This window comes from Candoia aspera, chromosome 6 (genome assembly GCF_035149785.1).
Source record: "Candoia aspera isolate rCanAsp1 chromosome 6, rCanAsp1.hap2, whole genome shotgun sequence".
Lineage (NCBI taxonomy): Eukaryota > Metazoa > Chordata > Lepidosauria > Squamata > Boidae > Candoia > Candoia aspera.
The window spans coordinates 29,618,673-29,632,656 of record NC_086158.1 but is presented as its reverse complement, the minus strand read 5'-3'; the positions used below and the strand labels follow the sequence as shown (position 1 = coordinate 29,632,656).

The 13,984-nt window shown below is 37.2% G+C and overlaps 1 protein-coding gene across 1 annotated transcript in view; it reads right to left on the bottom strand.

Moving 5' to 3' along the window:
- ATR (ATR serine/threonine kinase) overlaps positions 1 to 13,628 on the bottom strand; it is a 55,614-nt gene extending 41,986 nt beyond the window's left edge. The window contains exons 1-10 of the mRNA XM_063306644.1: positions 13,537 to 13,628; positions 12,254 to 12,345; positions 11,576 to 11,725; positions 10,224 to 11,098; positions 9,276 to 9,469; positions 7,280 to 7,468; positions 6,642 to 6,826; positions 5,109 to 5,261; positions 3,832 to 4,030; positions 2,436 to 2,692 (exon numbers count right to left, since the gene is read on the bottom strand). Coding sequence (XP_063162714.1) covers positions 2,436 to 2,692; positions 3,832 to 4,030; positions 5,109 to 5,261; positions 6,642 to 6,826; positions 7,280 to 7,468; positions 9,276 to 9,469; positions 10,224 to 11,098; positions 11,576 to 11,725; positions 12,254 to 12,345; positions 13,537 to 13,595 — 2,353 coding nt within the window. The 5' untranslated portion in view covers positions 13,596 to 13,628. The remainder of the gene's footprint in view (positions 1 to 2,435; positions 2,693 to 3,831; positions 4,031 to 5,108; positions 5,262 to 6,641; positions 6,827 to 7,279; positions 7,469 to 9,275; positions 9,470 to 10,223; positions 11,099 to 11,575; positions 11,726 to 12,253; positions 12,346 to 13,536) is intronic.
- Positions 13,629 to 13,984: the final 356 nt, after the last annotated feature.

Here is a 13,984-nt window from a genome sequence, read left to right as displayed (position 1 = left end):
GAGGAGGAAAAGAGTAGGACAATTTGTCTTGGTGCAGTGTGCACCTGGTGGTGGGTAAAAGTGGGCATGGATTCAGACTCACAAGCAGCCAAAAGCTAAGTGGTAAGCAGCAGCCAGCTGGTAACAAACTTTTCCTCTCCCAGCCAAAGGCTAAGAGTGATGCTGAATCCTTGCAGCAGCATACGACAGAGGCAAACAGCTGTTGTTGTTTTTCATAGCATTTGTCCCACATGGTTGCCAAGTTCACTTGTTTTGCATTGTGCTCACCTAGTTCTTACAGTATAGTAGTCAATGTATGATGCAACAAAGGGTTTTTTTGTCAGCCAACTTGTTGCAGAGCCTGGTGCTGATTAGGGCTGAGAGGGAATGATGGGCCCAAGATTACCCAGTTGGCTTATGTGCCTAAGGGAAGACTAGAACCTGGGTCTCTCTACTCCAATGCTTTAACCGCTATACCATGCTGGCTCTCTATAACAAAGGCAACCAATCCTTGGCTGAAAATCCTAAAAACACCAGCCAGCCACAAAACCAGTCAAAAGTAGGATGGTTAAACGTTGGCTAGAACTCAGGCTGAAGTTTCCTTCACAGTTGGGAAAGCAGTGAAAAACATGGCTAACTAAACTTGGTAATTTAAACTGATGTAGACAATTCAACCCTGCCGGTAAAATAAAAGGGGGGAAAAGAGGAAAAGAAATTATAGAAACTCACAGAAACTGTAGATAAGACTTCTTAGAATTGGATACAAAGCAAGTATAGGCACATAGGTAAGTAGTTATACATATAAGATTTAGAAACAGGTATCATCAACTTGGTTTAAAGAATTGTTATTTTTATAAAATAAATCCTCCCTTAAAAGAAAGGGAAGGGGAAAAAAAGCCCTTACACCCCTTGTCTGTATCATTCCCCAAAAGGAAGCAGTTACACACGGTGATAACCACAGCACCAATTGAACCATACTGATCTAAATTCTCACCACATGCTTACTTAACTCAATTTTCCAGGTTTACATAGTAAACCAACCACACAGGAAGGGTCCACACAACAAGTTAGGCCACCATATGGCTGGCTACTTTGTGGTTCAGTGTGCTATGTAAACACTACCTGAGAAATAAAGAATCTATTTTAACTAATCAGACTGATGGTATGTTTATTCAGTATTGCTGGCTCTGTCTGATAGCAGCAGCTCTCCAAGATTTCAGGCAGTTTTGCCTTTTGTGTTTGGAGATTCTAGGCCTTGAATTTGGGGCCTCCTGAAAGCAAAGCATGTGCTCTACCATTAAGCAACACCCCCAGACACACTGAAGTTCTAAGTTAGCCAAAACAGAGATGCTGGAAAAGGGGGCAAGTATTAGGATGCTTGGGAAAACTCCAGGGTTTCCAGAAATAGAAATAGGAAAAAAAGCTGGAAGTGAAACTCAGCCATACCCCAAACACAGCTTATCAAGGAATGTTCCATACCCACAGAATGATTATTACTGAGGAAGACTGGGTGGGGTGTTGGAGTGAGATATCGTACAGCAAACATGGCCGATTACAGCAATAAACTAGAAGATGACCCATTGGGTCATCCTTTCAGAGATAGAATGATCATGGGTGGGCAAAAAAACAGTGGGAGCGGGAGCAACTTCCGACTTCCTGCTGGCTTTCCCATTGACTTTGCTTGTGGAAAGTTGGCAGAGGGTGTTAAAAATCACTCCTCCTCGGCTGACCAGGGGAACTGCCTGTCACTTTGCTGGGGGGAGGAGGAACAAAGGGAGCCATGGACCACAAGGAAAAGTGCACCCCCACTCCCCATCCCAACGTGTCCCCAAGGGTCCCCTCCCCCCCTTACCATCAACTGCTGATACCCCTAGCCAGCCCTAGCTTGCCAGTAGGCATCTGAGTTGCTCCCTTGTCCTTCCCTTGCCACCCACCGCCATTAAGAGATTTCAGATTTCAGTCTCAGTTCCAAAGCAAGCAATCACCACTCGCCTGTCGGGCCTTGCCCCCAGCTGATTAGGTGCAGAGGCCAGAGGGAGGCAGGAAAGAGGGCAGGGATATGCCCCTTGCATCTTCCCAGGTATCATGCAACCTAAAGGTTTCTGGGAAGTATAGTCAGAAGGTGTGGTGGTGCTGAAGTGGCCACAACTTTGCCAAATTTCTATCCCACAGCAAAAATAATAAAGGCGGGATAGAAAATAAAATAATAAAATAATGGGTCCTAGATTTTGGATGCATTCTGTAAGTTAGCCCATTTGAGGTACCTTGGTTCAAAAATTGTTGCCCTATGATGCACCATTTCACCCAACTGAAGGTTACAAACAGACATAAGAGTTTTAGTAGGATATAGATAAGACCTCTCCCATTCTAACGTGCTTATTAAAGAAGGAACTATGCATGAAATAACATTAAGTTAGGAGAAAAAAGAACAGTAAATTATGTTTCAAGTAACTTACCAAGTTTTACTGAACTAGAGATATTGCTTTCAAGAAGATATAAAAAAGGTTTAAATACATCAGCTTTCACTGCATGCTTTTCTTCTTGAGAAGTAACAATAAATCTACTACAGAGGAGACTGCTAATTCTCAGATGGGTGTCAAGCTCAGCTGAGGGTGGCCTTAAATTAAAGCTGCCAGAAAGACAGCAAGCTAGATTTCCAATGATACCAGCATAAGCCTTCTGGACTAGTAGAGATTCATCCTGTATGTGGTCTCTGGAATAAAAACAAAATAAATTTCAATTGTATTTTTCTGTACAACTTAATTTTTTTGCCACACTGTTTTCAAATTATTGAATCTTAACTTATTAAGTCAGTAAATACACAAATATTATGCAGTGTTTTTGATCCCTTTTTTCCCATCCACTGAGGAAAATTAGGAAATAGTCAACTATAGTTTCCTGAAACATCTGAAATAGAAAACCTTGACTAATAGCCAAGGTGCATTAGTCAAATGCATGAAGCATTGGTTTAAAGTTAATTTAGAATATGACATTTTAGTCTAACGTTGGTTTCTGTATCTTGACTTGTTCAGAAAGAAATAGTCATAGGTTTCCAGTTAGAATATAAGGTTCCTGGCTATTTTTGTGTGACAGAAGCAGCAATTACAGACTACAGGTAATTAAGCCAAGGTTTGTCTGAATCAGGCCAATACAAATGACTATATGTAGCACTGTATATCATACTCGTAAACATACACACATTATGCATACATGTTGGATTTTAAATTTTAACAAATGCTTGCTCTTCAGTTTCTTAAGCCTTCCCGCAGAACATTCCTGGGAACTTACATTTTTTAAAACCTCTTACATTTCCTTTTTGAAATCAAAATCATGGATAAATAATGAAGTGACAAATAACTCTTAATTTAAAAAATTACTGTGGTTTCTGTAGCTTATCTAGCTTTTGTGAGGATGAGAGAAAACCTCACAGCTACCAGAACTATTAGAGAATAAAAAGTGACTCAGTATCTTTCCCCTAACTCAAAACAAGTTAACACCAGAAAATAGACAAAGAATCAGGTATGCTATCAGAAGTCGATGCAAATCTGACAAGTAAGATTTCTCAGACATATTTTCCCAAAAATGTATCCAGATACTGTAGTAAATGTAAATAGGAATATCATCTCCCCTGAACTAGAAATATAGGCAAGAGGGTTAAAGGCTAGTATCCATAGAGGCCACATCCCCTCTCTAACCCTCACAATACTTTAAAATAGCAAGGAACCTATGATATGGCCATTCTTCTGCTACAACTTCCACCATATCCTATTGTATTTAGTATATTATATCTGGTAATTGCCAAGCCATTCTTCTTCACCAAAAGTTTATTTGGAATAATCAAATACTACATACAAAAAACATGTGGGCAACGTGGTACAGGCTTTTATGCCTAACTGGTGGAGCAAAATAGGAAAGCCGTTAATACAACTAGCTCTGATAGCTTCATGGGGACTCTGAAGCGCGTGCTGATACACAGTATTCCTCCATTTCAGATGCAATCTCTTTGGAAGCAGAGAAAGAAGAAACACACAATTTGAACGAATTTCAGGTGCTAAAAGGAAAGATAAAGAACAATGAATTTAATGTCAATTCTTACAAACATACTCTGCCCTCTGAATTATTGAAAACTAAAGAGCACAACATATTATTAGAGATATATAAACATTACGATTAATATTTTATGATATTGGTTTAAACTATACAGATAAGCAAACCAAATAGATTAAACCCAGTGTATTTTCTGCAATTCTCTGGTCTTTTAATTCTGCATTCATACTAGAAAAAATATTTTTATTGAAGGGCAATACAGCAAATCTGCACTGGTAATATCATGTTTAAATTACTATGTATGCTGAATGCAGGCTTACTTTTTAGTTTAATTAAAAACCCTGATTCCAGGCATAAATGTCACTGGGAGAATAGAACATGTCTCATCTGCATTAAACACAACTATACTACCTCCCAGCTGACTTCCAGGAACAATTCAGAGTGTTCTAATTTTTAAACACTCTGAATGTGACTTATTGAGCAGCATTAACTCTTGGCTGTTGAGATTACATCTCCACCTTTCAGAGGTATAGCTGATGTTGATCCAAGACCAAGCCTTATTTGTGGCATCCTGACTTTAGAATATTATATCTTAAGAAGGTTGCTTAGTAAACATTAATTAATACCTTCTAAATGACAGGTAAAGAATTGTTTAGACCAGTGTTTCTTAAAGTGTGGTCCAAGGAACCCTGGGGGTACCGCAAGACCCTCTCAGAGGTCTGCAAAATTGCCAGATATTGAAGATATTTGCAAAAATTTATAACGTCAATCTTCTCATTATTTTTTATTTGTTAAAAAAATACAGGGTTTTTTCATGAAAATATTTTATTTATGTCAATATCTAATGGGTTTAATATTTTCTTTTTACATGATTCAATAAATAACAATTCTATGAATGTTCAATTTTAATATTTAACAATACAGTAAATATCAATAAATATAACCCATATAAACAGACCTTTAAGATAGACTAAATAAAGGCAGCTTATAAAAATACACTCTTAAGACACTTCAGAAACACTGGATTGTAAAAACATTCAAAATAAACTAAATTTCAAATATGGTAAGAATTGTTTACTTACTAAAATGGCTTGCCAGATGTCGACTGAAGGTCAAAAGATCCAAATCAAGACCAGGGAGCATGGATGGAAAATCATCTGAATGACTGGAAATCCATGGCAAAGATAGTATTCCAAACATGTTTTCAAACACCTCATCATTTAACTGGACTTTAACTTTTAGGTGGTAGAAGAAATATACACACACTTTTACTGAGATGGCTTATAAAACAGGCAAATACATTATTGACAAAAGAACAGCATGAGGTCATTTTAAGTTTGCGGGGAGACTATATTTTTATGATAGATTTCCATTGGCATAAGAAATTTGATGGTCAAATTTGAAGTTCTGAGGATATGTAAATTGGATTTTGTTAGGTACTGAATTGGTACTATGCTCCAATAAGTTAAGCTTGTGAAGAATTAAGATAAAGGCTCCCTCAAGTCAGGTTTGACTTCTGGTGACTATCTGAACCCATGCATGTATGGTTTTTTGGCAATATGGCAATATGGAAGTAGTTTGCCATTCCTGCCTTCTATGATAAAAAAGAAGGTAAAGATTCCTGTTTAGTTGTGTCTAATGACACACTAGGGGGCAGTGCTCATCTGTTTCCATGGCCAAACAGCCAGCACTGCCTAAGGACACTTCCGCATCATGTGGCCAGCATGATGATCACGGAAACGCTGTTACCTTCCCGCTGAACCTATTTATCTACTTGCATTTGCATGCTTTCAAATTGCTAGGCTGGGGCAAGTGTGGAAGCTCACTCAGCCACGCGGCACTCGGGTCTCAAACCGCCGAACTTCCAACCTTCTGATTGATAAGCCTGGCGTCTTAACCACTGAGCCACCACGCCCCTTCCGTGAAGGTTTTTTATTTTGGGTGTGTGTGTGTGTGTGTGTGTGAATTTCATGATAGTTGATATTTAAATTCTCATCTAAATATTAACTATTCCCCTTAGCTTTTTTTGAGATCAGTCAAGTTTTGAAAAATGTTGCCACTTGTGATTGTTGGAAACATGAAATATATGTAGTGAGATTGTGGGAACAAGTTATATACATACGGGGGCATTTTATATAAGCTATTAATGCTGTGCAGACTTCCAAAATGATTCAATGAACACATCCCTCTGCTCTTCATCACCTTTTTCAAGCTTCTAAATGAATCTCAAAAAAGGATCCCACTGTTTTAAGAGTCCCATTAACTTTAATGACTGGATTACTAAAAACAGTGACACTAATTTAGAAATACAACTTTTTAAAATCTAAAAATGGGCACACAGTATTACCACAAAGCTTTGGTAGAATCTCTAGTAAAACCTAACACAGACTTTCCAATATTTCCAACATTCCATCCAAGACATTATACAGACATGGCTTGAACACTTTTTACATTTCCCTCTCAGCAGCCCTTTTTCTGCCTTTTTAAAGTTGCTGCATGATGTTCCTGGAAATTCACACCATGCAAATCTGTTGCAAAGCAATTCTAGAAGCTGCCCTATTTCCATCATCAATATGGCTACTTTTGTTTTTAAGGTATTTAAAAAGACATCTCACCTTGCATATAAAGTAAGGCATCAATTATTTTCACCACTTTTTGAATCACTGGCTCGAGGTCAGTTACCCGTGAAGCAGGATCCAAAAGCTTCCAACAAACTTTTATTCCTCTCATGATAAATTCTGAAGAAATCCATATTAATTGGACATGTTCTCTTGATTCTGAAGCATTATCATTTTCATGACTGTATAAATCATACAGATGAGCAACTTGATGATCTACTTTGCTGAGGAAAGGAATAAAAAGTAATCTGATCACTGAAACAGTTTAATCAATGACAATTTCAAGTTTAGTTCTCACTTTTCAATAATGGAGATCAACAATTCCTTGAATCAGCAAACAACCCAATCAATTCTAGAGTTCATCTTTAAAAAAATACTGTTTCTACCAAGTTATACATTTCCTTCCACTATAGAAGACCACATCATGCTAATTTGCAAAATGAAATACTGGTCTAGCAATAAGCAGCATGCAAGTTTCTAGAGAGCATCTGGTTGGTAAGACAGTTGCCATTGTACTTTTTCAAAATGGAACTGAAGCGATGGCATGTAGATATTTACAAAACAATTTCAGAAACGTCTTCAGATGTTTTTGTAAGCTCAAATAAAGCAGAAAGTGACAACTTTAATTCTTTTACCTGTTGAAATGTTGTATAGAATGGACTGTACACAGAGCAGCTAGTTGAGCTATTAAAGCAATTCCTTCTACAGGTTGCAGAACTTCCACTGGAAGAATGTCTTGTTCCAAAAGCAACAGTAGAGACTCTGCTTTTTGGCATATCGAATTCCACAACATGCTCTTCATTTTCATGTTCACAGAATGGAGCCTATGAACCAACATTTTAGATACCATTTTAGAGCATTTTACTGTAAAATTAAAAGTGAAATAAAATCTCTGAAAATAGTAAAACTAGATAAAAGTCTGTTTTAAATCTTTCATCTTGAGAAAAATAACTAAACATGTTTAAGGAAACAAAATAGATATACAGTATTAATATCAGGCAATCTTATCTTATGCTATAATGTATATAAAAATAGGGGCTTTAATTGCCCTGATTTTCAGATTTACCTTTAACTGTATTTAGATTTTTGTTTCTTTATGGAATACATGTGATATCTGTGATGAATGGGAAAAAAACTGCAGGCAGAATTAGAAAGTTATTGTGTGACCTCTCTGATATCATGGCAGGAGCTTGGGTCCATTTTTAGCCATAGTTCTGTTGCGTTTCTTACAGTAAAAGCTGCAAGGTGTATTTAGAAAAAGTTGGGAGAGATAAAATTTTGACCCTTATTCACATGACGAATTTACACAATAGGATAATAAATTTGAAAATAGCAGATAATCCCTTTTTTGAGTGTTGAGGCAGTTAAGGACTTTTTTTGTGTGTGTCTCTTCCAGTCAGTTTTTGACTCCTGGCGACTACCTGGACAAGTCCCTGCAGTTTTCTTGGAAAGGTTTTTCAGAACTGGTTTGCCATTGCCTTCTTCCCAGGGCTTTGAGAGAGTGACTGGCCCAAGACCATCCAGCTGGTTTTGTGCCTCAGGTGAAACTAGAACTCATGTCTCCTGCTTTCTAGCCTGATGCCTTAATCACTACACCAAACTGGCTCTCCAAGGACAATTAGATATGTTAATACTTTAAATCAAAGTACTACCAGTCAAATCTAAAGTCAACAGAGTCCTGCAGTTGGAATGTGGATTCTATTCACAACTAAACCTTTCTTAATTATGCAGTTTCACCCAGATGCATTAGTAATGTCTAAAATTCCTAAATTATTATCAGTGTTAGAATATGATTTAGACAATCCAGGCTATATTTAAAGTGATATTAGCTACTTTTCAAGAACTCTGGAATAAGAACTGAAATACAATGAATATTGACTCACTATATTAGTGACTCAAAAATCAGTGGCAAAGGTACTTTAAAAGTATGAAATATATTTCCTTTAAATTTAATACAAGATCAATGTTACAATTTTTTTTTTTCATCCTGGCTAGAATGTTTAACAGATTATTAAGCAGTTTATGAGTATTTAGAAACAAATGCATTGCTTGGAAGGAAACAGCTTCAGTTTACCAAGAACAACTCATGCCAAAGCAACCTTATCTTCTTTGGTAGAGTGATCAGTTAGTTGACCACTGGAATACAGTGGTTATAGTGTATGTTAACATCAGCAAGCATTTGACAGTGTCCTGAGATCCTAGTAGAGAAGATGGCAAAAAGTGAGCTTGACTATGTTACCATTAGGATTGTTGCTGTGGGGAAAATAGGAGGCGGAAGGAATATGTTCACCGCCTTGAGTTATTTATAAAAATAATAAAGGTGGGATAGAAAACAAACAAACAAATAAAATACAGCTGATTTAAAAACTGTATGCAATGGGTACGTCAAACTAGGAGCAAATACCAAGTGTACAACAGAGCCTTGTACAACTATTTATAAAAGACTTGGATGAGAGATTAGAAACTATGTTGATCAAATCTGCAGATGAGACCACAATACTGTACTGGGGATGACAAACACCTTAGAGAACAGTATCAAGATTCAGAAGGATCTTGACACAATTAAGAAGCATATTCAAAACAGATATGAAAATAGGATTAGTAGATCCTTAAAAGCTACCATGTACTTACTTAGGTGGTACTGGCAAATTTTTAGGATGTTTTAAGGATAGACATAAACAAAGCCTTTTTTGAGGAACTTCATCACTACTGCTACAACTTCCCCCATCAGTATCAGAAGTCTCTGGATAACAGCTACATTGCAGCTCCTGGATGATCTCTGCTGTAACAGTCTTCAAAGCTACATAGAGTGGACTCAGCAGATACTGTGTTGAAAAGAAGCAATTGTACTGTATAACATCTTCATAAAAGATCCCATAAATTCATCGACATTTAAACAGGATAAAGTATGGTCATAAAAAACTCACTTATTCATACATACTTCCTTGTAATCACAGAAGGATTACAGTATGTATTCAAACAGGTTTATTCATTTTAAACTTTTAAGCTAAAGTTATTTAACTTAAGTGCCAATGAATTATAAATTCCACTAAACCAGAATCTTACACTGAGGTTACACTGTAACCTCATAAATTTAGCCCTCTGAAATGTAAGTTATTCTTGCTTCTGTCAGTGTAGAAAAATGGATATAAATTGAGAAAGCAGAAGCTGCTGCCTCAAAACCTGCTCGCAGTAGCCTTAGGAGAAAATGACCTCCTGCTTAACACTAAATCTAGTATTTTCCTCAATATAATTCTCTCTTAATTTGTCAGCATTGTGTGGCAAACCTTTGTTACCTCAGACTGAGGCTTACTTTGCCAGTTATTATAGCGTACTAACACACGGTATCTTGTACACAACCCATTTCAAAATGAGAGTATATTGAATTAGAGTACATACTTACATTACTAGGGGATCAGAGCCTAATGTTGGCCATGATTCAAGATGCAAATACTATACTAAGATAATATAATCTTTGCCCTACACAGGCCATGCATACTGTGATGTAAAACTTTACACAAGCCTTAAATCTGTGACCTTTGTTCCAAAAATAAGCAACTTTTTTTTTATAGCACGTACCTCTTGTTCTGCCTGGCTTCCAATTGCTGAGATGAAAAATCTGCAAATGCTGTTAATATAAGTCTTTCTAACTGGAACAGCTGATTCATATCCAGCTGGCACATACATCAAGAAATACTGCAGTATGTGACATAATACTTCTTTTATCTTCATAGACCGAAGAAACCCGAGCACATCAGCTTCAAACAATGCATGAAGTTTTTCCAGTAGTATGTTTAGATAAATAGGTTCAAAAGTCTCATGGGAATAAATTTGAAAAGGAAATAAAGTTCTCACCAATATTAAGAGTGGTTCCTCGTATAATTCCAACTTTCTAGCATCCATTACAGGAATGGATTGCAAAATTCCAAACAGAAATGAGAAGAAACTGCTGGCTAGCTCTTCTGGAAGTCCTCCAAGCTCTAGGAGTTCTGTTAAATATACCATACTCAAAACTTTAACTTTAGAACTAGCATAGTCCAAAAGGGAGCATCCCATTCCAAAAAGAGTAATATCTTGTGGTTTGAAATACATGTAAGAAACAATATTAGTAAGAATTTTTATTGAAGTTATTTCCAAGCATTCCACATTATTCATTCCATTTAACTGTAGCTGGACAGAACTTAAGCTGCCCAGATTTACAGTGGAATTGCAAGAAAATCTGTTCACAATCACAGGCCAAGTCGAAATTATCTTTGTATTCTTTTCATGGATTGAAATCAGATCCTGAAGAAGATGCAGCAGTTCTTTTGTCACCAAGTTAAACAGGACACAGTTCTTGACTTTGAAAAGGCAGAGTAAAGAACAAATGACATCACTAATGTTCTCATGTAAAATATGGCAGTCTGGACTGGCAGCAATTCTCAGAAGTCTTGCTATAATCCAATTGCTGAATTCTAAAAAGAAAAGAAAAAGAAATGTTATGATCATAACATTGATTAGGACTACCAGGTTTAGGCTAAAAAAGTCCAGCGGTAAGAGTTTTCTTTTTAATCTCCTTGCAGCCACCTAGTGACTCTTCGGATTTTTTGCAGATCATATCTGGTAGCCCAACCAATTTCCCTTTCCATTCACTTCTAATCCACATCTGCCCTAGAAGATTAAGGAATTTCTAGAGGAAATTGGAGATAGGCATAGGGTAAGCAAAGAAAGCCCATTTGTACAATATCGGATGTTAATTTTTATTAATTATATTTAACATGAGGTTCTAGAAGGGTATGATTCATTTAAGAGTACATATAACGTTAAAGAAAGACTTTTTTTCAGCTAAACTGGTTTATTTATGGAGTGATATAAAACTGTATTAATTCATATTTCAATCCACTATAATTTGCTGAATTACAGATGCAGTAGAAATGTGTCAGTAAACTCACCAATACAGCTGGAATCTGTGTCATTTTGCTGGTCAGCTCCAGTTACATTTATAAACACAAGTGGAGATGATTTCATGATATGCAGAATAAAGTCAAGCAGCATTACAGAACTTGGCTGGGATTCAGTTTTCTTCATCAGTTCTAGAGCCACTGAAAAGATAGCATAAATAATCTAATAGGAATTTCAAAACTTATTTCCTATTTCAAGTAAAGCGTAACATTTCTTGGGCCTCTATAACAAGTCTGTTCAATTGCAAAAGGATTTCTTGAAGTTAAATGTTGTGCTGCTCATGTATGCTACACATCTTCCTTTCCTTTTTTTTCCAGACGAAGTCATACAGGAAAATAAAATAGAGAGTGCTTCTTTCAAGCTACAGTGAGCCAATAGAGCATAACCAGACTAAACAAATACGGCTTAATCAATTACCTTTTAATCAATCCCCATCTAAGAGTTATTATCTTCATGTTGGCTGAAAGTTAATCTTCCATTTAGCCACAAAGAATATTTTCATCTATTCCTCTCCCTTTGTGCTATTACTCAATAATCAACACTCAATTAGAGGGACTAATGTTTGAGGTTTTGTCCATCACCATGATTTAGGGATAGAATAACATGTGACAAAAATCACATATAGTTTGAGTTTTTTTAAATCTAGCCCATTTACTAACTTTACTCACCAACATCTACATCCACAAGGATTCGATCAATGAACTGGCAGAGTATTTGTCTTGGCTTCTGTACCACAGTATTATATTCTTCTGGAGTAGCACTGAAATTAAGATGTATTTAAAAGTTATCTTATCAAAAGAGCTACCTCTGATACTGCAATATATAAAATCAAATCCAATATTTCTTATGGTCACAGACCAGCATAATAGTGTAATATATACATATTGTGTACTGTTTAGTTGCTTGTATATGTAGTAAAAAAAATAAAAAGTAACAAATGAGCTGTTTAAAGTATTTCCACAATACAGCAATTAAAATGCTGAATTTCAAGCACTATATCAATTTATTTCCTGTTTCAGGAAAAGTGTAACATTTCTTGGGACTCTTAGGGAAAGAGGTTCTGCTACTCTTTTCTTAGAAAGCTAATTTTCAGTTGACAGCAAGGTATTCAGGGCGTCAAACTCTTAAGTAGCTTGTGAAACATTTGAAAAGCATATTTATACAACCAGAGATGGAACCACCCTACCAATGTCAAGTATGCTTGTGTTATTATCAATGCCTTATTGAATAATCACTTACATACAATGAGAATTGTTATTGTAATAATCAGATTCTTTCTGGCCTCTCCATCTGCCTATGTGCCTCCCGACTGAGGATAACTTTATTCACATGTTGAAATGGGCTCTACCCTGCAAAATTTATACCAAAATGCTTTAAGTGTAAGATGCTGCTAGCCAGTTATTTGTCCAACATATAATATTCTTTCATAGACTAGTGACCCTCATAAGACACCCCCCCCCAAATCCATCTCCAACTGCATCAGGCCCTCCAGTGTACTGAATCCCAAGTTGGGTAGTGCCATGCTTGCCATTTTTTTCATCAGTGGAAATAAAATAAGGGAGAAAGGAAAGAATGTACATATGCTGCAAAAATGTATCTGTTGTGTAGTAAAAGCAAAGAAAGCTACAGTAATTAACAAATTCAATTCCCACTAATAAAGATACCGTGCGGGTTTTGGAGTTTCTCTATAGGCTAGGAAAAAACCACCACCACCAGTTCTTTGGATCTACAACGTTGTTCAAGAGCTGGCTTCACCCCCCCTTTTGCCAACCGTATCGCTGAGTTGCAGTTCCACACGACCCGGGAAAGACAAGAGAAGGATGAAATGTAGCATCGCGAGCTCCTGGGAGGGAAACGTGACTGCATAAACACAGCGATTCCGAAGGAAGCCAGAAAGAGACTGAAGGCAAGTAGCAAAAAGACGAGCCACCTTGGCTGCAGACCCGCGTACCTGCCCAGTTCCCGGAGGGCTGGAATCATGGAGGCCATTTCGAGCCCCTGATCAGCCATTCTTAACCTTCCCGACTCTCCCGCCAGTTTCCTTTTGGACCGTTCGCTGTCCCCACCCTTTCCCTAGCTGGCAAGACTCCGAAGACGGTAGCTCGCTTGAGCCAAATTTCCCATAAAGGCGATTCGTGCTTCTTCCGTAACTATACCCCTTCGTGTAGATTAATTGCTTCCCGCAGAGAGAAAAAGCTTGGGGAAGCTTCGTATCAATTAATTTGTAAATTTCAGCTCATTAACAACCCGCTGTCGTGCATCCCCCCCAAAAGCACTGTATCTCCACGAACGCTCAGCGCTTGGTTTTTAAAACTTCATTTTACGTGCCCTGAACTCGGTGCTTACTTCCGAATTATTGCGTATAGGATTGCCCGAGTGATGTAGCAGTCTTTTTCAAA